The sequence below is a fragment of the Stegostoma tigrinum genome, chromosome 14 (genome assembly GCF_030684315.1).
Source record: "Stegostoma tigrinum isolate sSteTig4 chromosome 14, sSteTig4.hap1, whole genome shotgun sequence".
In the NCBI taxonomy this organism is placed as follows: Eukaryota; Metazoa; Chordata; class Chondrichthyes; order Orectolobiformes; family Stegostomatidae; genus Stegostoma; species Stegostoma tigrinum.
The window spans coordinates 60,817,251-60,844,057 of NC_081367.1; the positions used below are offsets into that span (position 1 = coordinate 60,817,251).

A 26,807-nucleotide genomic window follows, 5' to 3' on the forward strand; every position below is an offset into this window, starting at 1 on the left:
AAACCCATACAGATCAAAACTAGAAATTACACTAGTCACCATAACGGCCAGCTCGGCAAGCAAGTCAACAACCTCACTCACAACCTGAGTTACAGATCTTTGCCAAAACTTTAAGTTCAATGAGGTCTCATGCTACACAGGAAACACCAAATATGGAATACTAAAAGAACTCAGTTTTAAAGGGAACCCAACTCACAAAATGTGTGAAAAGTAAATCGTTTTTGACCTTTTTATTGGAGTTCTTCAAGAAAGTAATATGTTTTTTACATAAAAGGGAACTGGTAGAAGGCAACAGAAACATAGAAACACAGAAGATAGGAGGAGGAGGAGGCCATTTGGCCCTTCAAGCCTGCTCCACCATTCTTCACGATCATGGCTGATCATCCAACTCAATAAGCTAATCCTGCTTTCTCCCTACAACCTTGGATCTCCATTCACCGCAAGTGCTGTATCTCGTCGCCTCTTAAACAACTACCTTCAGCGGTAATGAATTCCACAGGATCACCACTCTTTGAGTGAAGAAATGCCTCCTCATCTCCATCCTAAATCATCGACCGTGAATTCTCATACTGTGACCCCTGGTTGTGGACACACTCACCATTGGGAACATCCTCCCTGCATCTACTCTGTCCAGTCCTGTTAGAATTTTATAAGTCTCCATGAGATTCCCCCCTCATTCATTTGAATTCTAGCGAAAACAACCCCAATCTAGTCAATCTCTCCTCATACTTTAGCTACGCCATCCCTAGAATCAGCCTGGTAAACCTTTGCTGCACTCCCTAGAGAGCAAGAGCTGCCTTCCTCAGAAAAGGAGACCAAAACTGTAAATAATATTTTTGGTCCAGTCTCACCAAGGCCCTGTACAACTGCAACAACACATTCCTGCTCTTGTATTTGAAACCTCTCGCAATGAAGGCGAACATACCATTTGCCTTCTTTACTGCCCGCTGGACCTGCATACTTAGCTTCAGTGACTGGTGAACAAGGATACCCAAATCCCAGTGTACACTCCCCCCTCCCGATTTACACCCATTCAGGTGGTAATCTGCATTATTGTTTTTGCTTCTGAAGTGAATAATCTCACATATGGTAAGTTGTCACATTAAAAGTTGTTATAGAAAGTAAAGCTCACGATGTAGGTAGGAGTTGACATATTAACATGGATAGAATTGTGGCTAACTTACAGGAAGCAGACAGCAGTTAATAAATTGGTAACCTTCCCATTAGAAAGATATAACAAGTGATGAGCTAACAGATCAGCACTTGGACCTCAAAATTTTACTTGAATAGAGACCAAAGATATGAGATAGAATCTTTTAAGGGAAAAGATTAATAAAATAAGAAGTCACCAGTATGAATCTAATATTTAAGACCTTACTTTTATTTAAAACATCTGCTATAGAAAGGACCTTGTGATACTTCAAAGGGCTCAGAAAAGGTTCACAAGGATGTTGCCAGGGATGGAGGGTTTGATCTACAGGGAGAGGCTGGATAGGCTGAGGCTATTTTCCCTGGGGTGTTGATGGCACTCGGCGACCTTACAGAGGTTTACAAGATCATGAGGGGCATGAATAGGGTGAATAGGCAAAGACTTTTCCCTACGGTGGGGGAGTCCAAAACTAGACAGCACAGTTTTAAGGTGAGAGGGAAAAGATTTATAAGAGACCTAAGGGGCAAAGTTTTCAAACGGAGGGTGGTGCTTGTAGGGAATGAACTGCCAGAGGAAATGGTGGAAGCTGATACAATTACAACATTTAAAAGGCAGCTCGATGGGTACCTGAATAGGAAGGGTTTACAGGGATATGGGCCAAATGCTGGCAAATGGGACTAGATTAATTTAGGATATCCAGGCAGCGTGGATGAGTTAGACCTAAGGGTCTGTTTCTATGCTGTACAGTTCTATGATGAAAAACATTCAATGATCCTACCAATAAGCTTCTTTACCTGCACTCACTATAGTTTGTGAAATAACTCCACAGTTGGTTTCACTGTAGGTAAGCCTCTCGGTCGGTACCTTTTATCCTCTCCCACTTACGTCTCACATTGTAAAGTTTATTTTTTGCAGTAAACCTTACGTTAAAATGCGACTATCCCCCTTTGCACCAAATTTCCAACAGTGTAGTCAATAACCCACTCAGTTTTCATCTCACTCTGCTGCAGCTGTGTTCACGGTGATCTTTACAAAGGCACATTCCAGAGGATAGCAAAGCGTGAAGATGGATAAACACAGCAGGCCAAGCAGCATCTCAGGAGCACAAACGCTGATGTTTCGGGCCTAGACCCTTCATCAGAGAGGGGGATGAGGAGAGGATTCTGAAATAAATAGGGAAAGAGGGGGAGGCGGACCGAAGATGGATAGAGAAGATAGGTGGAGAGGAGAGTACAGGTGGGAGGTGGGGAGGGGATAGGTCAGTCCAAGGAGGACGGACAGGTCAAGGAGGTGGAATGAGGTTAGTAGGTAGGAAATGGCGGTGCGGCTTGAGGTGGGAGGAGGGGATAGGTGAGAGGAAGAACAGGTTAGGGAGGTGGGGACGAGCTGGGCTGGTTTTGGGATGCAGTGGGGGAAGGGGAGAGTTTGAAGCTTGTGAAGTCCACATTGATACTATTGGGCTGCAGGGTTCCCAAGCGGAATCTGAGTTGCTGTTCCTGCAAACTTCGGGTGGCATCATTGTGGCACTGCAGGAGGCCCATGATGGGCATGTTGTCTCAGGAATGGGAGGGGGAGTTAAAATGGTTCGCGACTGGGAGGTGCAGTTGTTTACTGCAAACCGAGCGGAGGTGTTCTGCAAAGTAGTCCCCAAGCCTCCGCTTGGTTTCCCCAGTGTAGAGGAAGCCATAACAGGTACAGTGGATACAGTATGCCACATTGGCAGATGTGCAGGTGAACATCTGCTTGATATGGAAAGTCATCTTGGGGCCTGGGATGTGGGTGGGGGAGGAGGTGTAGGGGCAAGTGTAGCACTTCTTGTAGTACTGAGGAACACACCAAAGCTTAAGTGGAAGGTGCCGGGTGTGGTGGGGTTGGAGGGGAGTGTGGAGTGGGCAAGGGAGTCACGGAGAGAGTGGTCTCTCCGGAAGGCAGATAAGGTTGGGGATGGAAAAATGTCTTGGGTGGTGGGGTTGGATTGTAGATGGCGGAAATGTCAGAGGATGATGCGTTGTATCCGGAGGTTGGTGGGGTGGTATGTGAGGACGAGGGGGATTCTCTTAGGGCGGTCATTTTTGGGGCGGGGTGTGAGGAATGTGTTGCCGGAAATGCGGGAGACATGGTCAAGGGCGTTCTCCACCACTGCGGGTGGGAAGTTGTGGTCCTTGATCACATTCCAGAGGAGATGTGTGACAGTCTATAGTTCGCCCATGGCTGCTTTGAGGGCAGTGTGTGGTGGTGCAGACCAACTGGGTGTACATGAAGGGCATCACAGGTAACGCACTTCTCACCACTAGCCAAGCAATGTCTTGGTGCTTGTTGGAAAGTTCTGGTAATGAGGCATTCTGCCAAATGACTTTGACAGTCTGCTTAGGGAACCACATGACAGGATCCACCCTCTCAGTTTCCTGCAGGATCTCTAGGATGCTACGTGCTGACCAATTTCTGTTGGACTTGAGGTCAAAGGTGTTTTTCTTTGCAAAGTTCTCCATGTAGTACAGATGATACGGAACAGACCAAATACTTGGAGTATTCTGCAGCAAAATGAGGCCAGTCCCATCCTTTGCAACACCAGAGACAGGAGAACATCAGTACTAAGGAACACACCAAAGCTTAAGGCAGCTGCAGCCAAGGTGTCATGGGTAATGACCACCATCAGGGGTTTTACTTTTGACATTAAATGTGGGTCCATTCAGTTACTGAACCCTCCTAGTGCCTCATGCATGTAAATATAATCTTGTATATGTAAGAGATGTCTTTGACTTGTTTGGATAGAGTCAAACTCTAATGTTTGTTTGTTTTCTTGACATGCTACCGCACAGAACCAAACTGCATTTGTGACAATGTGAGAGAGAAAGAAAAGTTGTGTTCACACTGACCTCAGTTATTGAGCCCTCCTGGTGCCTCAAATATATGTAAATAGTGTCTTGCACAAGTAAAAAATGCCTTGGGTTTTTTGTAACAGTCGGGAGAGTCAAATTCCAATGTTTAATTCTTCTCAATATGGTAAGATTGTACAGAATCAAACCATTCTAGTGACCATATACGTATAATAAAGACTTTTATGAATAAAGTATACTTTTGAAATTCAAAAAAGGCTGTGTTCACACTGGCCATGTTCCTTACTACTTCTCTTACTCGAACGGCAATCAAATTGAAATATGATTCCTAAGGACTTGACAGGATACACACTGAGAGCTTGTTTCCACTACCACACAATCTAAAACATGGGGACAGTCTGACGATATTGGGTGAATCATTTAGGACTGAGGTGAGGAGAAATTATTTCACTTGAACAGTTGTGAATCTGCAGGATTCTTTACTGCAGAAGGTTGTGGATGCTGCATTGCTGAATACATTTAAGGCTAGGATAGACAAATGTCTGGTCTCTCAGGAAATTAAGGGATACAGGGAGCAATCAGGAAGGTGGAATCAAAGCTCAAGTTCAACACGAATGGCAGAATATACTCAATGGGCCATCTGGTGTACTCCTGCTCCCAGTTCTTGTGTTTTTGCGTTAAGATGTTATTACTGTCTCAGGTCCCTATGTTTTGGTGCTTAAATTTGATGCATGTTTACAAATGACCCTCATCAAAAATATTATTTTAAAATAAATATCCCAACAGTCAAGGGTTAAGCAAAATGCCCATTGATCTAATACTTGCAGATTTATAGTAATTATATCCAATTTAATCTCACATACAGATTTGCACTTGATTTCCTACAGGTTTGACAGCAGCTTGATTAAATGTTGAAAAAAAAACATGCTTTGTTAATCTTCTCAATACTGAATTTTGCTATCTAGTTGTTGAAAGTTAAGATTACGTTGTTTTTCCACCCTCTCCCACCACATCTTATTACTTGCAGGCACCACTCCTTCATGTACAAACCACTGAACTCTGAAACCAAACAAAAAGATGGCTACTTTTATTTGTACTTCTTTCCAACTTGCTTTCACCGAGTCCACATCAGTCCCACCAAGATTGGGAACTTAGCTCACCAAGAACCTCAAATGCAACATACACCAATACATCGGTGATGTAAAACACAGCTTTTCCCACTCACTTTCAGCTTGAGGAAAATTTGTACACGCTGCCAGTAACTAATTAGCATAGTGCTTTAGAACACTCGCAACCTAGAATGTCAACCGGAGCAAAAATGATCCTTGGATTGCACCCAGCTGGCAAGCTGCCAACTAACAACAAAAGAAAAGCTGTAGGGACTAAGTGAACAATTGGCAATACAAAGAATGGTAGCACAGGTTCTACCAAATTTCACTGATCCACCATCAAAGCCATCATTTTTGAAGTGGTTACACTGAGTCTCAGGTACAGAATCGAATTTTTGGATGGACCTGGAATATGCGCTCCAAGTTTTTGTTTATCTTGTGACCACTTGATTTGGTGCAATATTTCTTCGTCACTTTGCACATCTGCATATTACTGAACATATCCAATAAGCAATTAAATAAGAACTGAAAAAACTTTGGATGATGTAAATCAGGAGCAAAAATAAAGATGCTGGAAAAGCCCTGTGAAGGAAAAAACAGTTAACATTTTGAATTCAGATTACCAGACCCGAAACGTTAACTCTACTTTTTCCTTCACAGATGCTGCCAGACCTGCTGAGCTTTTCCAGCAACTTTATTTTTGTTCCAATAAGCATTTGCCTTCTAGAAGCTCTACCTTCTGTTGTCATGATTTCTGGTCATGCTTTAGTGTCAACATTTCCAATTTTCTAGAATAAAATCCATTCATCAACTAGTGATTTTTTGTTTTTAAGAAAATGTTATTTGATAATTCATCACTGTTATTTGTGGGACCTAATGTACAATTTTGGTATTGCATGTCCCCACACTAAAAAGGTGGCAGAGAAAAACGTTCTCTATTAACTGTGCAGCACTCCATTCAAAACGGTGTGAATCAGACGTTATTTTCCTTCTACTGTAAATCATAGTAACAGAAATGTCAACATTTCTCAAACAATTTTATCATTCCAATTGTCACACTGTATTTGGAGCCTCAAGAAAATGGGTGGCTCTGTCAAAGCCACTGAAGTTTTCTCGCAGCTTATGTATGTAACCCTCTTTTCTTTGTGAACTGGCCATGACCAATGCAATAGGCATTTGGTTTGTGTCCACTAATAATTTGCAATTATATAGCACAAACAATAGTGCAAAAGCGACATAAATGATGTATATTCCGTATCGACCTAAGGATAAACATTGACTAGAACACTGGTGAAATCTAACTTGCCTTTGTTAAAACATTACCATAATGACATTGGTTTTAAATTAATTTCATGATTACCCCATTGCCATGGTCTAATCTGAAGTAGTGTTTTACATTTGATACTTTTTACCATTACAGTTTTTCATCGTAACTCCTTAATCCAAGCACCCAGTCCAGACGTCAACAAACGGCATGTGTCTCAGCTACCAGAAATGGACATAAATGGGTTCATATTGAAAAGGGCCCTTTTACAACCCTCAGAACATCCCTTTAAGACCATAAGATACAGAAGCATATTTAGGCCACTTGGCCTATTGGATCTGCTCCACTATTCAATCATACTGATTTGTTTCTCAACACCATTATCTTGCTTTCTCTTTGTAATGCTTTATGCTCTTACCAATCAAGAACCTATCAATTATTCTCTTAAGTACACGCAACGATTTTGTCTTCACAGTTTTCTGCAGCAATGAGTTCCACAGAATCACCAACCTCTGGCTGAAGAAATTTCTCACCTCAGTTTCGAAGTGTCATCTCTTCACTCTGATGCTCTGCTCTTAGGTCCTAGTCTCTCCTACTAGTCGAAAAAGCCTTTCCATATCCCCTACAATTAGGCCTCTCAGTATTCTCTAAATTTCAATCACATGCTCCCTCATCCTTCTAAACTCTATCAAGTTCAGACCCAGAGCCTTCAAGCACTTCTCATGTCAATGCCAGCGCATCCTTCCTTAGGTACAGTGCCAAAAGCTGCTCAGAATATTCTAAATGTGGTCTGACCAGAGTCTTATACAGACTCACCAGTACATCTCTGCTCTTGTATTCTGGCCCTCTCAAAATGAATGCTAAAATTGCATTTGTCTTACTAACTGCCAACTGCATGTTATCCTAATAAGACTCCTGAACTCACTCCGAAGTCACTTTGCGTTTCAGATTTCCAAAGCCTTTCCCCATTTATAAATGGGGAAAGTCTCCATATCTATTCTACCCTACCAAAGTGCATAAGCTCAACTTTCCCACATTATATTCTATCTGCCACTTCTGTGCGCACTCCTAGCCTGTCCAAGTCATTCTGCAGCCTCCCCGATTCCTCAATATGACCTGTCCTATTTATGTATCATCTGAAACTTAGCAACAATGTCAGGTTCCTTCGTCCAGAATGTTAATGTAGAACATGAATAGCTGTAGTTCCAACACTGACTCCTGCAGAACTCCAATACTCACTGGCTGCAATCCTAAAACAGACCCCTTTATTCCCACACTCTGCCTTCTGCCATTCATCCAATTCTCTATCCATGCGATTACCTTGCCCCTAACATCATGAGCACTTTTCTTATTTGGCAGCCTCCTTGTTAAAAGCCTTCTTGAAATCCAAATAGATCACATCTATGGGCTCTCCTTTATCTAACTTGCTTGTTACCTCCTTAAATAATTCTGGCAGATTTATCTGGTCTGACTTCCCCTTGACGAAGCCATGTTGACTCAGGCCTATTTTACCATGCGCTTCCAGGAACGGCACAATCTTATCTTTAATGATAGACTAAAATTTTACCAACAACCGAAGTGCAGCAAACCGACCTATTGTTTCCTGTCTTTTGTCTCCCTCCCTTCTTAAACCAGGGTATTACATTAGCCATTTTCCAGACATCTGGTACTCTCTCGCAGTGCTGAAAGATCGCCACCAATGCCTTTGCAATCTCCTCAGCTACCTCCTTCAGACCTCTGGTCGGGACATTTGGTTCAGGGACTTATCTACCTTCAGACCTTTCAGCTTCCCCAGCGCCTGAACACAGTAGGTAATATTCTGAAAACATGGTTTGAATTCTATCATGGAAAATGACAGAATTTGAATTCAATGAAAAATCTGAAGTTCCACAAACTCATTGTCAATTGTCAGGAAAACACTATGGAAGGAAACTGTCCTCACCTGGTCTGGCCTACATTTGACTCCAGACCTACAGCTATGTGATTGACTCTTAACAACCCAATGGGCAATTAGGGATGGGCAATAAACGCTGGCCTAGCCAGCGTCACCCACATTCCTGTGAACTCTAAAAATGTACTTCAAAGCGTAGTTATTGTTATAAATGGGATATTATGAAAGTGTGATCTCACTATTTTGATTGTATTTAATTGTACGCAGGTAGTGGGCATTAATTGGAGTTTCAATTGAGCACAAAAGGGACAAGCTCTCTGGTAGTGCCGTGGTGGTGTCCCTACATTTAGACTTGTTCAATTCCCACCTGCTCCGGTGAAGAATAACAGCATGGGATAGATGTTTGATTACTCGAGGTCAATTCGGCGTAAGGGAGGGTAGTCTAAAAGGCATTAGGGTGGACAAGTCCCCAGGTCCGGATGGGATCTATCCCAGGTGGCTGAGGGACACGAGAGAGGAAATAGCTGGGGGCTTAACAGATATCTTTGTAGCATCCTTGAGCACGGGTGAGGTCCCGGAGGACTGGAGAATTGCTAATGTTGTCTCCTTGTTTAAGAAGGGTAGCAAGGACAATCCAGGTAATTATAGACTGGTGAGCCCGACTTCAGTGGTGGAGAAGCTGCTGGAGAAGATACTGAGGGATAGGATCTATTTACATTTGGAAGAAAATGGGCTCATTAGTGATAGGCAGCATGGTTTTGTGCAGGGAAGGTCATGTCTTACCAACTTGATAGAATTCTTTGAGGAAGTGACAAGATTGATAGACGAGGGAAGGGCTGTGGATGTCATATACATGGACTACAGTAAGGTGTTTGATAAGGTTCCCCATGGTAGGCTAATGGAGAAAGTGAAGTCGCGTAGGGTCCAGGGTGTACTAGCTAGAAGGATAGGGAACTGGCTGGGCAAAAGGAGACCCAGAGAGTTGCAGTGGAAGGGAGTTTCTCAAAATGGAGAACTGTGACCAGAGGTGTTCCACATAGATCCGTGTTGGGACCACTGTTGTTTGTGATGTACATACACGCTCTGGAGGAAGGTATAGATGGTCTGATTAGCAAGTTTGCACATGACACTAAGATTGGTGGAGTAGAAGATAGTGAAGAGGAATGTCGGAGAATGCAGCAGAAGAAAGATAGATTGGAGAGTTGGGTGGAGAAATGGCAGATGGAGTTCAATCCAGGCAAATGTGAGGTGATGCATTTTGGAAGATCCAATTCAAGAGTGAACTATATGGTAAATGGAAAAGCCCTGGGGAGAAGTGATGCACAGAGATATCTGGGTGTTCAGGTCCACTGTACCCTGAAGGTGGCAACGCAGGTTGACAGAGTGGTCAAGAAGGCATACAGCATGCTTTCATTCATCGGACGGGGTACTGAGTACAAGAGTTGGCAGGTCACGTTACAGCTGCATAGGACTTTGGTTCAACCACATTTGAAATACTGCGTACAGTTCTAGTCGCCACATTACCTTAAGGATGTGGATGCTTTGGAGAGGGTACAGAGGAGGTTTACCAGGATGTTGCCTATTATGAAGGGCGCTAGCTATGAAGACAGGTTGAGTAGATTGGGATTATTTACAGTAGAAAGACGAAGGTTGAGGGGGGACCTGATTGAGATCTACAAGATCATGAGAGGTATAGACATTGTGGATAGCAAGAATCTTTTCCCAGAGTGGGGGACTCAATTACTAGGGGTCACGATTTCAAGGTGGGAGGGAAAAAGTTTAAGGGAGATGTGCGTGGAAAATTCTTTACATAGAGGGTCGTGGGTGCCTGGAACGCGTTGCCAGCGGAGGTGGTAGAGGTGGGCTCGATAGCGCCATTTAAGATGTATCTCAACAGATACATGAATGGGCAGGGAACAGAGGCATACAGGATAATAAAATGTGAGGCTGGATGAACACAGCAGGCCAAGCAGCATCTCAGGAGCACAAAAGCTGACGTTTCGGGCCGAGACCCTTCATCAGAGAGGGGGATGGAGGGAGGGAACTGGAATAAATAGGGAGAGAGGGGGAGGCGGACCGAAGATGGAGAGTAAAGAAGATAGGTGGAGAGGGTGTAGGTGGGGAGGTAGGGAGGGGATAGGTCAGTCCAGGGAAGACGGACAGGTCAAGGAGGTGGGATGAGGTTAGTAGGTAGCTGGGGGTGCGGCTTGGGGTGGGAGGAAGGGATGGGTGAGAGGAAGAACCGGTTAGGGAGGCAGAGACAGGTTGGACTGGTTTTGGGATGCAGTGGGTGGGGGGTAAGAGCTGGGCTGGTTGTGTGGTGCAGTGGGGGGAGGGGATGAACTGGGCTGGTTGAGGGATGCAGTGGGGGAAGGGGAGATTTTGAAACTGGTGAAGTCCACATTGATACCATATGGCTGCAGGGTTCCCAGGCGGAATATGAGTTGCTGTTCCTGCAACCTTCGGGTGGCATCATTGTGGCAGTGCAGGAGGCCCATGATGGACATGTCATCAAGAGAATGGGAGGGGGAGTGGAAATGGTTTGCGACTGGGAGGTGCAGTTGTTTGTTGCGAACTGAGCGGAGGTGTTCTGCAAAGCGGTCCCCAAGCCTCCGCTTGGTTTCCCCAATGTAGAGAAAGCCGCACCGGGTACAGTGGATGCAGTATACCACATTGGCAGATGTGCAGGTGAACCTCTGCTTAATGTGGAATGTCATCTTGGGGCCTGGGATGGGGGTGAGGGAGGAGATGTGGGGACAAGTGTAGCATTTCCTGCGGTTGCAGGGGAAGGTGGCGGGTGTGGTGGGGTTGGAGGGCAGTGTGGAGCGAACAAGGGAGTCACGGAGAGAGTGGTCTCTCCGGAAAGCAGACAGGGGTGGGGATGGAAAAATGTCTTGGGTGGTGGGGTCGGATTGTAAATGGCGGAAGTGTCGGAGGATAATGCGTTGTATCCGGAGGTTGGTAGGGTGGTGTGTGAGAACGAGGGGGATCCTCTTGGGGCGGTTGTGGCGGGGGCGGGGTGTGAGGGATGTGTCGCGGGAAATGCGGGAGACGCGGTCAAGGGCGTTCTCAATCACCGTGGGGGGGAAGTTGCGGTCCTTAAAGAACTTGGACATCTGGGATGTGCGGGAGTGGAATGTCTTATCGTGGGAGCAGATGCGGCGGAGGCGGAGGAATTGGGAATAGGGGATGGAATTTTTGCAGGAGGGTGGGTGGGAGGAGGTGTATTCTAGGTAGCTGTGGGAGTCGGTGGGCTTGAAATGGACATCAGTTACAAGCTGGTTGCCTGAGATGGAGACTGAGAGGTCCAGGAAGGTGAGGGATGTGGAATGTGGAATGTCATCTTGGGGCCTGGGATGGGGGTGAGGGAGGAGGTGTGGGGACAAGTGTAGCATTTCCTGCGGTTGCAGGGGAAGGTGCCGGGTGTGGTGGGGTTGGAGGGCAGTGTGGAGCGAACAAGGGAGTCACGGAGAGAGTCCCATCCCCCTCTCTGATGAAGGGTCTAGGCCCGAAACGTCAGCTTTTGTGCTCCTGAGATGCTGCTTGGCCTGCTGTGTTCATCCAGCCTCACATTTTATTATCTTGGTACCTGCAACCGCAGGAAATGCTACACTTGTCCCCACACCTCCTCCCTCACCCCCATCCCAGGCCCCAAGATGACATTCCACATTAAGCAGAGGTTCACCTGCACATCTGCCAATGTGGTATACTGCATCCACTGTACCCGGTGCGGCTTTCTCTACATTGGGGAAACCAAGCGGAGGCTTGGGGACCGCTTTGCAGAACACCTCCGCTCAGTTCGCAACAAACAACTGCACCTCCCAGTCGCAAACCATTTCCACTCCCCCTCCCATTCTCTTGATGACATGTCCATCATGGGCCTCCTGCACTGCCACAATGATGCCACCCGAAGGTTGCAGGAACAGCAACTCATATTCCGCCTGGGAACCCTGCAGCCATATGGTATCAATGTGGACTTCACCAGTTTCAAAATCTCCCCTTCCCCCACTGCATCCCTCAACCAGCCCAGTTCATCCCCTCCCCCCACTGCACCACACAACCAGCCCAGCTCTTACCCCCCACCCACTGCATCCCAAAACCAGTCCAACCTGTCTCTGCCTCCCTAACCGGTTCTTCCTCTCACCCATCCCTTCCTCCCACCCCAAGCCGCATCCCCAGCTACCTACTAACCTCATCCCACCTCCTTGACCTGTCCGTCTTCCCTGGACTGACCTATCCCCTCCCTACCTCCCCACCTACACCCTCTCCACCTATCTTCTTTACTCTCCATCTTCGGTCCGCCTCCCCCTCTCTCCCTATTTATTCCAGTTCCCTCCCTCCATCCCCCTCTCTGATGAAGGGTCTAGGCCCGAAACGTCAGCTTTTGTGCTCCTGAGATGCTGCTTGGCCTGCTGTGTTCATCCAGCCTCACATTTTATTATCTTGGAATCTCCAGCATCTGCAGTTCCCATTATCTCTAACAGAGGCATACAGATCCTTGGAAAAAAGGCGACAGGCGTAGATAGAGGATCTGGATCTGGATTTAGATAGAGGGCTGAAGGGCCTGTTCTTGTGCTGTAATTTTCTTTGTTCTTTTGTTCTTTGCACACTTATTAGGATTCCTCACCCAAATCAACATTTTTACCAATGGTTCATCAGAAAGCTCGGCCCCTTTAATGTAACGAACCAGCATCCTGGGACTACAATAACCAGAAACCATCGCAGGCGTGCGCAAGCTCAGTAAACCCTGTCTATAGTAAAGACGTCACGTCTCGCATATATTTAGTAATGGCATTTCGCTTAACAGCACAAAAAAATCTGTAAAACTGAAAGCTTTTGAGCAGATAGGTGGAGTAAGATGCCATGCATTTGAATAATACTCCATTCATTGTGGCACTTATGCTTTTATGAACATGTACATTACTGCAGGAACACTGCTAAACAAAGCTGTCCTCACAGTTCTTACTGGCACTGTGTAAAATTAAAGGGCAATTAGCAATATTGAATTAAAATATATTTCCACATTGCACAGTGAAATATCCAGTGAATTACAACTCCAATCTGTAGCTTACCCTAATTGCAGCGGGACTGCAAATTGCACGTAACGACAGTAAAACTTGTCAAAATATATCAATATTCCCGACGTTTTTTTTAAATTTTATTTCGACTGATCAACGCTTAGACGGTGGCAATCCTGATTCGAACGCAGCCATAAATACAGCCTTGCATTTCTGATACCCGCAATCTAAATATTTAGAACAATTTCAGTACATGTAATTTTCAGACCGAATTTGAGCAGAACTTGCTTAAAATTCCTGGCAAAATAGACACCGTAAAAATACTGAAATTATGAGTAAAAAAATGTTAGAATAATTAATCAATGCAATTATTACTCGTAATTGGTACGTGAAGCGTAGCAGTTGGGGGGAGGGGGTGACATCTCTGCAGAGAGGTGAAGATGATTTTTTTATGCATCATATTTTGCGGGAAGGGTGCATGGACTTACCTGCATTGCACCGGTGTCACGGAGCTTGCATCTCTTTCTCTCGCCTATTTAACACAGGTTCTGATATAGGGTCAGAAATACAGTCACGTAAATGCACTGCGCAGAGTCTGGTGCAAGCACAGAAGGGAGGGCGAAAGACATCCAAACGAAAGTTGATTTTTTTTCTTTTTTTATATGAAAAGTAAAGCACAGCACCACACAGAGCACAGGAGGGAGTAGAACAGGTCGAGTGGTGTAAAAGCTGAATAGATGTAAGAGTTTACCAAATTTATGATTTTTTTAATTTAAAGTTTTCCCAATTTTTTTCCCGTAAACTGAACAGGTCACATCTAGCCATCATCGTAGGGTGCCTTCCCATCAAATGAGACAGTCATAACAAATTGCATTTTTACGACCCCTCCCCCACGACTTTTTAATCCCCATCCGACAGCCAGTGAGGTATTGCAGTCATTGTTGTGCAGACTAAAATTTGCACAGAGCCAAGTGTCCCCAAGTAGCAATGAGATAAATGATTGGTTTGGCTGTGATTTAAATATCGACCAGGACACAGAGAACTCCACTGTACTTCTTTAAACTGCACCTTTTGGGTCAACTTGAAGTGGTCAAAGTCTCGTCTGAAGGCATCTCTACACTCCTGCACTCATTCTATTGTATTTCACTGTCAACCGAGATTATACAAACAATTCTCAAGAATGGGATTTCAACATCTTGACTCCGAGGTAAAATGGTTCCTTGAATGAGGGATGCAATGTCATGATGCGACAATATAAAATACTAAAAGGAGCCTGATTGGACTGAGTCATTTTTATTCTGGTTCCTATTTGACTGATTGTTACATATATTTGTTACAAAGACAGTGAAAAGTATCATATAATGTTGCAACTTGCTGGCGCCATCTTAAAGCACAGAAATAAACCAAGACATGGAATTATAAATGTAGAGAAATAAAGAGATAAAGTTAAAAGTTCAACATTACAGTCCTTCTTGTTGAGTGTTTAGCCCTGGCCCTGAATCTGGGCTTTTCCACCCCAGTGCTAAGACCAATGCCAGCACTGGGCAGTGGACCAGCCTTGAGTCCCTTTGCCACGCAACTGGAGCAGAGTTGCCATTATTTGGTGCAATCTTGCTTCCACTGAACCCACTACCATGAGTCCATGCTGAGCCGATCTCACAAATGCTACTGCTGCTGAAACTTCTGGGTCCTGCACCAGGCACTGAGCCCAAACTTGGTTCCCCCCGCCACCTCCTGGAACATGCCTTGCATCCAATGCACTGGATGCCTCAATGCCACTGATGCCATCCAAGTTTTCCCCAAGAGGGTAAGTAAAATTAAGAGCAAAAGAAAACCAAGAAAGTAGACAAAAGGGAAAAGTGGACAGCGCAGATGATCCCTGGGGTCCTGAGCTCAGAAGCCCAATGCTGCACTGCTTACTCAGTTACCATCTTGAATGCAAATTTGGTATTGGGAATGCTCACTGCAGAATTTAAAAGTTCTTTCAACCTATTATCCTCAGGCTTCAATTGTTCAGTAGCAAAATCTGCCCTATTTTCTGCCTTATTGGCTTTTAGTGTAGGAAACTGAATGCACTGATGGAAAGATTTTTATCAAGTATAATTTTGGATTGGTTGCTGAATCTGTGGCAGTAAATTTATAGATTCAAATTCAGCTACAGAACAAGAGAAATAATGGGAACTGCAGATGCTGGGGAATCCAAGATAACAAAGTGTGAAGCTGGATGAACACAGCAGGCCAAGCAGCATCTCAGGAGCACAAAAGCTGATGTTTCGGGCCTAGACCCTGAAGAATCTAGGCCTGAAACATCAGCTTTTGTGTTCCTGAGATGCTGCTTGGCCTGCTGTGTTCATCCAGCTTCACACTTTGTTATCTTACACAGAACAAAAGAACATAGTTAAGGTGGTGTTCCAACACTTTGGTTAGAAATGCAGTTATGTACAAATGTCTGTTCTGGTTTGTTGTAATCATGTGACTTTTACCGGGTAGTAGACATCTTGGAAGGTAGATATCTTCAGTTTCAGTTCAATGAAGTCCTCACGTTGAACACAAAACTGTGATGTAGACTCACAACATGGCATCAGACTAGATGCTGAGCTGACTGTCCAAAGCTGATATGAAAATAACAGCTGAGAGCTCTGAGCTGCCACTGAACAAAAAATCACAGTGAAAACACTGCTTAAGTGAAAATAGTTGCAGATTTTCCCCAGTCAGCTCTTACTCAAATAGAGTCATAAAGTTGTACAGCATGGAACAGACCCTTTGGTCCAACGTGTCCATGCCGACCAGATATCTTAAATTAATCTAGTCCCAGTTGCCCCAGATTCCTCTAAATCCTTCCTATTCATATACCAATCCAGCTGCCTTTTAAATGTTGTAATTGTACCAGCCTCCACCACTTCCTTCGGCAGCCCTTTCCAAACATGCCTCACCCTCTGCATGAAAATGGTACCTATGACTGGAAAATCAGCTAGAACTGTGAACTCTTCCACACAATGGCAGAATTTTGAAATATCTACACATTTGTTGAGCAAACCAGAATGAATACAACTTGCTACACTTTTAACAATTATGGAAAGAGACTATTTCAAAATATATTTAACCCTAAATCTATTTGAAGAGCAGAAAAAAAACGCTCCGCAGAATTTTTTAAAACTTTGAAGGCATGTGCTCAGCCCTATGTGAACATGACATAGGAGTAGTACAAATTCAATACCAAGGACAAACTGAAAAAGAGTGCATCAATCAATATGTAACAAAATGAATGCATCTTGCAGAAACCTGTGAATTTGCATAATTAAAGGATAAGCCAATTAGAGACAGTATTCTATTGGGAATATGGGATCCAAAAGTAAAAGCATGCCTACTGAAAGAAGACAAACGTTCAGTTAGGAATGCAATTGACTCATGCAGAAGAGCTGAGTTGAGAATCAATTGATGGTACATATTCATGGCAGAACATGCCGGGTGGTACATTATGCTGAAAGATATTCCAGATACAGAGCACTATAATCATAGGCATTGGATAAGATACAAATACTGAGGAAAATATCGTGCAAGAGAGAAAAGGGCTTGTACACTGGACAACAGTATTCTCATTGCAAAAAGCTGAACAATTGTTGCAAACGAGTCTATGGCGAAGAAGATTCACAACAAGCAGGTACAGATGGCCATGGAGAAATAGCAGCTGAAGATTCTGATGAATCACAATACACCATACAATGGATTGTTGATTCATTAAGTTGATAGGTGAGACATGTTTTGTGACTGTTGGAATAAGGAATGCAGAAGGAGAACATCTGGTCAACATAAAATGTCAGATACACGTTGGCGTGTTATGCAACGTCATGACATTCACACCTGTGAAAAGTAGCTGAACATGGCAATCCAAAAATTAAATCTTCAGAAGGAAGATTAAAACCAACAATGACACGAAGCTCATACTAAGTGGATAGTTTGCTATGTGAGCCCATTGCAGTAATATGAATGAGGATCTGGAGTTCCACATTATAGAGGGCAAGCAAGAGCTAGAGCAAGTCTGAAGCTTGGTGGTAACATTCAACGTGCCAGAATATATTACTCTGTGAACCCATTGCAATAACTTGAACAAGGATCTAGAGTTCCATGCAACTGATGGCAAGCAAATGCCACTCATCTGGCTGGAGCAAGAATAAAGTTCGGAATGGTATCGCTCAATGTATCAGAAGAGATTTGTAACATGTCATAGCACACAAAACCATGACCACGGAACATATCTTAGATGAGTAAAAATATGTATTGACAAGGTTAGGATGGCTTTCAAGAGAATATTATCTTAAATTGGATAAGAAAGCAAGAACAATCCAACATCTTGGACCTGTTGGGCCGAAGGGCCTGTAGGGATTCTATGATTCTATGATCTGTTGAGGAAAACTCCATTCGCCCTGAAGCAGAGCCTGAAAGGCGATAGAAGAGCTGGAAAAGAAGGGAGTAATCAAGAAAGTGACAACTCTTACATAGATAATGGGAACTGCAGATGCTGGAGAATCCAAGATAATAAAATGTGAGGCTGGATGAACACAGCAGGCCAAGCAGCATCTCAGGAGCACAAAAGCTGACGTTTCACGCCTAGACCCTTCATCAGAGAGGGGGATGCGGTGAGGGTTCTGGAATAAATAGGGAGAGAGGGGGAGGCGGACCGAAGATGGAGAGAAAAGAAGATAGGTGGAGAGAGTATAGGTGGGGAGGTAGGGAGGGGATAGGTCAGTCCAGGGAAGACGGACAGGTCAAGGAGGTGGGATGAGGTTAGTAGGTAGATGAGGGTGCGGCTTGGGGTGGGAGGAAGGGATGGGTGAGAGGAAGAACAGGTTAGGGAGGCAGAGACAGGTTGGACTGGTTTTGGGATGCAGTGGGTGGAGTGGAAGAGCTGGGCTGCTTGTGTGGTGCAGTGGGGGGAGGGGATGAACTGGGCTGGTTTAGAGATGCGGTGGGGGAAGGGGAGATTTTGGAACTGGTGAAGTCCGCATTGATACCATTAGGCTGCACCTCCCAGTCGCAAACCATTTCCACTCTCCCTCCCATTCTTTAGATGACATGTCCATCATGGGCCTCCTGCAGTGCCACAATGATGCCACCCGAAGGTTGCAGGAACAGCAACTCATATTCCGCCTGGGAACCCTGCAGCCTAATGGTATCAATGTGGACTTCACCAGTTTCAAAATCTCCCCTTCCCCCACCGCATCCCTAAACCAGCCCAGTTCGTCCCCTCCCCTCACTGCACCACACAACCAGTCCAGCTCTTTCCCTCCACCCACTGCATCCCAAAACAGTCCAACCTGTCTCTGCCTCCCTAACCTGTTCTTCCTCTCACCCATCCCTTCCTCCCATCCCAAGCCGCACCCCCATCTACCTACTAACCTCATCCCACCTCCTTGATTTGTCCGTCTTCCCTGGACTGACCTATCCCCTCCCTACCTCCCCACCTATACTCTCTCCACCTATATAATAAAATGTGAGGCTGGATGAACACAGCAGGCCAAGCAGCATCTCAGGAGCTGCTTGGCCTGCTGTGTTCATCCAGCCTCACATTTTATTATCTTGGAATTCTCCAGCATGCAGTTCCCATTATCTCTCTCCACCTATCTTCTTTTCTCTCCATCTTCGGTCCGCCTCCCCCTCTCTCCCTATTTATTCCAGAACCCTCACCCCATCCCCCTCTCTGATGAAGGGTCTAGGCCCGAAACGTCAGCTTTTGTGCTCCTGAGATGCTGCTTGGCCTGCTGTGTTCATCCAGCCTCACATTTTATTATCTTGACAACTCTTACATGTTGGATTAGCAGCCTGGCAACAGTGAAACAATCCGGAAAACTGGCAGTATGCATTGAGCCAAAGATTCTTAATAGAAGTGTGAGGAGGTTTCACTACTTCATGTCAATAATTGAAGGAATTTTGCCACAACTTTCAGGGGTAAAAATCTTCAGTACTCTAGACAGGAAGGATAGTTATTGGCAAGTGAAGCTAGATGAAAACTGTAGCTTCATAACTAGATTCTAAATATCTTACACAAAATACAGATGATTGCACATGCCATAAATGGCATTTCCGTTGCTCCAAAAGAATATCAACACAGCCGAACCTGAAGTTGCCTTGAAGAAAAAGATAGATTTAAGGATGCCCGAAGTCTCTGTACTTACAGCAAACAATCTTTGCCTGGACCCCTAAAAGTGAGAAAGTGATGGAGAAACTCAGCAGCTTTGGTAACATCTGTGGAGAGAGGAACAGAGTAAACATTTCAAGTCTGGTGACCCTTCTTAAGATATCAAGCATGCCGAGTTTCTCCAGCAATTTCTGTTGTTGACTGTTTGAGATTTCCAGCATCCACAGTTCTCTGTAACCTTAAAATTGAGAGCTGTAGCAATAATGCAGCAATCAATACATGCAAATGTAGTGCAATGATCTTTTGGACTTCTTAACTTTTTGGCAAAATCCTTGGCCAATTTGTCATTGGAGTGTAAACAATTACTCCAATTCACTGCTCAGGGTGCACAGCAGCATTAAAATATGGGGCAGAAACAACATTCGTTAAAATCAAGCAACTAGCAATGACAACACCAGTGCTGAAATACTACATCATAAATGATGATGTCACCTTGCAGTGAGACACCAGCGAGACAGGTCTTCGAGCAGTCTGAACGCAGTGAGGTCAACTAGTTAAATTTGCATTCAGGGCACTAATACAAACAGAAAGACATTAAATTCCGATTGAGAAAGAGTGCATAGTCATTGTGAAACATTTTCATCAATACCTACTTGGAAGAGAAAAAGTGATAATCAAGTCTGATTATGAGCTACTTCAAAGCATCTCACATTGTAACTGCCTGCTCCAAAGTGTCTACAACGAACATTACTCCAGCTACAGAGCTGTCATCTGGATGTTTAAATGCAACAAGATCTAGACAATAATCCAGGCTTGGGCTGACAAGTGGCAAGTAACTACACAAATTCCAGCCAATGATTATTTCCAATAGAGAATATCTATTTAGGGTGGCACGGTGGCTCAGTGGTTAGCACTGCAGCCTCACTGCGCCAGGGACCCGGGTTCGATTCCAGCCTTGAGTAACTGTCTGTGTGGAGTTTGCACATTCTCCCTGTGTCTGCGTGGGTTTCCTCCGGATGGTCCGGTTTCCTCCCACAGTCCAAAGATCTGCAGGCTAGGTGGATCAACCATGTTAAATTGCCTGTAGTGTTCAGGGATGTGTGGGTTATAGGGGGATGGGGCTGGGTGGGATGCTCCAAGGGGCGCTGTGGACTTGTCGGACCGAAGAGCCTGTTTCCACACTGTAGGGAATCTAAACTAATTTAATCTAACCATCACCCCATGACATTCAATGGTGTTACCATTACTGAATCTCTGATATCAAAATTCTCGGGGTTGCCATTGACCAGGAACTCAACTGGATTCAACACATACATATAGTGACAACAAGAGCAGGTCAGAGGCTAGGAATATTGTGGTAAGTAACGCAATTCCTGACTCCCCAAAGTCTGTTCATCATCTACAAGGTAAAATCAGAAATGCGATGGAACACTCCCCAGGTGCCTGGATGGGTGCAGCTGCAATAACATTCTGAGGAAGGGTCACCAGACCCAAAACATTAACTCTGTTTACTCCTCCACAGATGCTGCCAGACCTGCTGAGCTTTTCCAGCAACTTTGTTTTTGTTCCTGATTTACAGCATCCACAGTTCTTTTGGGTTTTTATGCAACAACACTCAAGAAGCTTGACACCATCCAAGACAAAGCAGCCCACTTTATTGGCACCACATCCACAAACATCCAATTCCCTCTACCACCAGCACTCAGTAGCAGCAGGGTATAGATCTACAAGATGCCTTGCAGAAATTTACCAAAAATCCTTAGACAGCACCTTCCAAACCCATGACCACTTCTATCTAGAAGGACAAGGGCAGCAGATACAATGGGAAATACTCACCATCCTGACTTGGAAATATATGTCGTTTCTTCACTGTTGCTGAGTCAAAATTCTGGAATTCCCTCCCAAGTGGCATAATGAGTCAACCTACAGCACATGGACTGTAGCGGTTTAAGAGGCAGTTGACCACCACCTTCTCAAGGGCAACTAAAGGCAGGCTATGAAAAAAAAACTGTGGATGCTGGAAATCAGAAACAAAGAGAATCAGAAATTGCTGGAATATCTGAGCAGGTCCGGCAGCATCTGTGGAGAGAAAGCAGGGTAAACGTTTTGGGTCCAGTGATCCTTCTTCAGAATTGATATAGCAAGGAAAATGTAGGTATACATGCTGAAGATGGGGGCGGGCGGGTGGATGAGGAGAGAAGAGTGACAATAGGTAGAGAAGGAGCCCAGAGAGAAGAAATAAAACAGCAATTGGGCAGGTAAAGGAATGGGTAATGGTCAGCCTGAGAGAATCTATAGCTGCTCAGTTGGGGTATTAGGAGCTCACAATGAGTTGGTTGTGGTAGCAGGCCACACGATGACAAGGTGAGGATAAGGACATTGGAGAAGTTGCTGAGGCCCTAAAATTATTGAACTCAATATTGAGTCTTGAAGGCTGCAGATTCCCCAAGTGGAAAATGTGATGTTGTCCTTCCAACTTGTGCTGAGTTCACCTGAAGCACTACAGCAAGCCCGACAGATGTAGGCAGGCAACCAAAAGCTCTGGGTTATTTTTGCAGACAGAATGTAGGTGTTTTGCAAAGCAGTTGCCCAAACTATGTTTTGTCTCCCCAGCGTATAGGAGACTACTTTGTAAACAATGAATAAAGTAGACTACAGCATGGAGAGTTACCGAATCATACCCCATAGAAACAGACCTTTACACCCAACTTGTCTATGCCAACCAGGTTTCCTAAAGTGAACTAGTCCCATTTGTTTGCATTTGACCCATATCCCTCCAAACCTTTCCTATTCATGTAATTGTCCAAATGTCTTTTGAATGTTCTAACTATATCCGCCTCTACCATTTCTTCTGGCAGTTTATTCCATAAATGCACCACCTACTGTGTGGAAAAGGTTGCCCCTCAAGTCCCTTTTAAAGCTTTCCCCTCTCACCTTAAGGTTATGCCTCTAATGATTTTATAAATCTCCAAAAGCTCACCCTGCAGCCTCCTACACTCCAGGGAAAAAAATAATCTCAGCCTATCCAGCCTCTGCTCGTTCCCCAAACACCGCAACCTCGATCTCAGCTCCCCGCTCTGTAACTGGATCCTTGACATCCTAACCCATAGACTACAATCAGTAAGGACAGGCAATCCTCAACACTGGTGCCCTGCAAGGCTATGTACTCTGCCCCCTACTGTACTCCTTGTACACTCACAACTGTGTGGCCAAATTTCACCCCAATTCCATTTACGAGTTTGCTGATGGCACTACCATTGTAGGTCAAATTCAAACAATTACAAAACAGAATATAGGAATAGACAAGGAAGGACACCACTTTGATTGGGACAACACATCCATCCTAGGACAAGCCAAACAGAGACATGCACGAGAATTCCTAGAAGCATGGCATTCCAACCGGAACTCCAACAACAAACACATTGATTTGGAGCCAATCTACCATCCCCTGAGAAAAAGAACAGGAAATGACATCACCAACGCAGGAAATGGCATCACCATCCCAAGGAAACCTAAACAGATAAATAGAAAGCGGGACATGACACCAGCGCTCACCGGAGGCTCACTGATGATGTTACCTAGAATGGTGACGAAACGTCTGAAAACAAACCTTCCAGCTCAGCGAGCAAACTCACATCCAGAATATAGCAAAGAGATTGAGAGCTTAACGGCAGTGTGTACGGACAACAATGTCTCGATCAATGACAGCAAAAACATAGGAGCTGGTCACTGGCTTCAGGAAGAGGAGTGGAGGCATTTTCCTGTCTACATCAATGGTGCTGAGGTGGGGATGGTCAAAAGCGTTAATTTCCTGGTAGTGATGATCACCAACAATCTGTCCTAGTCCAACCATGTTGACGCAATGGTCAAGAAAGCACAACCACATCTCTGCTTCCTCAGGAGCCTAAGGAATTTTGACATGCAACAAAAACTCTTACCAATTTTTATATAGAACATAGAACATAGAACATAGAACAATACAGTGCAGAACAGGCCCTTCGGCCCTCGACGTAGCGCCGACCTGTGAACTAATCTAAGCCCCACCCCCTACACTATCCCATCATCATATATGCTTATCCAAAATTATCCAGATAATATAGGCACCATAGAAAGCATCCTATCTGGATATGTCATAGCATGGTATGACAATTGCTTCTCCCAAGAAAGCAGAAACCACAAAGAGTCATGAACACAGCCCAGTCCATCACACAAACCAGTCTTCCATCCAATGACTCCATATATGCTTCCCACTGTTTCAAGAAAGCAACCAACATAATCAAAGACCCCTCCCACCCGAGCTATACTCTGTTTCAAACTCTTCTATGAGGCAGAAGATATAAAATACACATACAAACAAATTCAAGTACAGCTTCTCCTGGCTATTTTCAGACTTTTGACCAGATCTCTCAAATGTTAATGCTGATGTTCCTGCCTGCACCTTCTCTGCAGCTGTAACAGTCTATTCTGCACTCTGTTCTGCTATGTGATGCACTTTGTATGGCACAATCTGCATGGCACAATCTGCCTACAGAATACGCAAATCAACACTTTTCACTGTATCTCAGTACATGTGACACCAATAAATTAACAACCTTATAAATCTTTTCAACACCCTTTTCCAATAATAACATCCTTTCTACATAGGTTGATCATAAATGTGCGCAATACTCCAAAAGTGGCCTCCCCAATATCTTGTACAGTCTCAACATGACATTTGAACTCCTGCACTCAATGCTCTGACCAATCAAGGCAAGTATGTTAAACGCTTTCTTCACCATCTCATCTACCTGTGATGCCACTTTCAAGGAACTATGTACCTGAACCTCTAGGTCTCTCTTTTGGACAATACTCCCCAGATTCCTATCATTAATTCCTGTCCTGGCTTGTCTTAACAAAATGCAACACTTCACATTTATCTAAATTAAACTCCATCTGCCACTCCTCAACACATTGGCCGAGCTGATCAAGATTTTGTTTGTTCTTAGATAACCTTCTTTACTGTCCATTATACCACCAATTTTGGTGTCATCCACAAACTTGTTAAACATGCCTCCTGTATTCTCATTGAAATCACTTGTATCAAATGACAAGTAACAGTGGACCCGGCACTGATCCTTGCAGCACACTGCTGGTCACAGGCTTCCAGTTGGAACAACGAACCTCTATCAACTCCCTCTGTCTTCTACCGTGAAGCCATTTTTGTGTCCAATTTGCTAGCTCTCCCTGGCTACCATGTGATCTAACCTTACTAACCAGTCTACCATGCGAAACCTTGTCGAAGACCTTGTTAAGTCCATGTAGACAACATGTACCACACTGCTTTCATCTATCTTCACAGGCACCTCTTCAAAACACTCAATCAAGTTTAATAGGCACAATTTCTTATGCAAAATGCTATGCTGACCACCCCTAAGCAGTCCTTGCCTTTCCAAATGCATGTAAATCCTGTCTCTCAGAATACCTATCAACAATTTATCCACCACTGAAGTGAGACTCACCCAGTCCACAGTTTCTTGGCTTTTTCTTGTATCCTTTCTTAAATTAATGGCACAACATTAGCGAACCTCCTGTCTTCTTGCGGCTGCCAACTGTCAAGTGCAAGTAACTTGCTGCTTTGTCTGGAGCCTTGGATAGTGAGGAGGGAGGAAGTAAACAAGCAAATGTTCCATCTTCTGAATTTTTATGGGAAGGTGCTGTAGGGATGTCGAGAGGTATTGGGAGCGGAGGAAGATTAATCGATCAAGGTGTCTCAGAGGGATTGGTCGATGTGGAAGGCTGGAGAGGAATATGTCCCTGGTGGTGATGTCCGGCTGAAGGTGGTGGAAATGGTGGTGAATGATCCGAATTAAGAAGTGACCTTATTCGGGTGTTCAAACTAGGAACAGTGTTAACAGAGTGAAAAGATATTCTGTTTCAAACTAGTCTGCATGCCACTAATGACGGGTCACAATTCCAAGAATTTCAGCAAGGCAGCGAGGAGTGAGATAGGGAAAAAAACTTCGAATCAGAATTGTTAGGATTTGGAATGTGTTTCCAGGTGGAAGTGGATTCTGTAAGAGGTTTCAAAAGAGAAATGGATTTGAAAGTGATTAATTTAGAGGGCTGTAGATGTGGGGCTAGAGAATGGGTGGTTCTTTTGGGAGTCAGTACAGACACCATGGGTCGAATGGCTTCCTCTGTACTGTAAAATTTTATGACTTTTTTTTACTGTAGCTTCGATAAATAGCCTTAGCTTTATTTACCATTGCGGCCTTTTGGCTTCTCTGATACCAGCTTTTCAAACCTCGTAAGACTAACTTATAAGAGCGAGCATTTTGGCCAAAAGTCTATTCTCGAAACTTTTATTGTTTTACATTTTAAAGCAATTTAGTTTATATATGGGGAGATAGTACACGCAAACAATTAAATTCTGAATAGAAATAAGTATATAAAAATTGAGGTGATTGGAGTGACGAAATAAATATTCTTTTAAGTGCTTTGAGGTGGAGAAGATTGTACCTTCAATGAAAGATCACGATGTTGCTATAGTAACGATGAGCCAGCTTCTTCTCGCCGGATGGTGTCTGGGAATCTGGGTATTGTAGTTTTCACGTTGCATCGCATGGCGACATCAGACAGGAGCACGTGATAAAGTGGCCTACATGCCCCAGAGGCCCCTATGCCCTAGTCACTACCCGTTAGCGATCGAGATCGCGACGCGGAAACCTTTTGCTTTCTATTTCTGGTTAGACATGTCTTATTCGGTTTTGAGAAAACCTAGGATAAGTCGGGAGAAACTGGGCAATGATGATCATGATGAACGTGGAGTGAAAGGTAGAGGTGGGTTGGGGACGCAAAAGGTCAAAGTCAAAAATGCAGGTCTGAGGAAAGGTATGACTACAGCTGCGGATATCAGTACAACTACATGTAAAGAGGTAGGTAGAAGCGTAGATACAAGTACAGCTAAGGGCAACACAACTGTCTTGCGAAGATGTGCTGCCTCCCATCAAAGATCTATTCTGCAGAGGTCAGCACGAAAAACAACTTACAGGTGAGAAATTGGTGTTTTGAACAGAAATTCTTGTTACTGTGAGACAGTTATAGTAAACTTCATCCTTATCTAATTAAGCAGAACATACCAGTTTCCAAATTGTAGCAGTTTTAGAACTTGTCGACAAGGATCTTTTGCCTTTGAGTTAATGTGACAAGTAGGAGTTTTGCTTTGAAAGATTAATTTTGCAACTTTAAAATTGTGGACATAAGGCTGTTCTGGCGCAGTGGCCCGTGTCCCTACTTTTGAGCCAGAAAGCCTAAATTCAAGTCCCACAGCCACAGAGGCATGTCACAACATACCTAAACATGTTCATTAATGAAATATTAACTGCAGTTCTGGGCATTTTAAAATGGACATTATGTGTAATTT

General features: G+C 44.3%; 2 protein-coding genes across 2 annotated transcripts in view; one reads left to right on the forward strand and one right to left on the reverse strand.

Moving 5' to 3' along the window:
- Positions 1-13,906, reverse strand: part of phc3 (polyhomeotic homolog 3 (Drosophila)) — a 127,966-nt gene extending 114,060 nt beyond the window's left edge. Inside the window, exon 1 of the mRNA XM_048542584.2 lies at positions 13,758-13,906. The gene's annotated coding sequence lies outside the window, so the exon portion shown is untranslated. The remainder of the gene's footprint in view (positions 1-13,757) is intronic.
- Positions 13,907-26,046: 12,140 nt separating this feature from the next.
- The window catches only part of zgc:194621 (uncharacterized protein LOC795037 homolog), a 29,840-nt gene continuing 29,079 nt past the window's right edge, over positions 26,047-26,807 (forward strand). The window contains exon 1 of the mRNA XM_048542372.2: positions 26,047-26,435. Within this exon, the coding sequence (XP_048398329.1) occupies positions 26,047-26,435 (389 nt within the window). The remainder of the gene's footprint in view (positions 26,436-26,807) is intronic.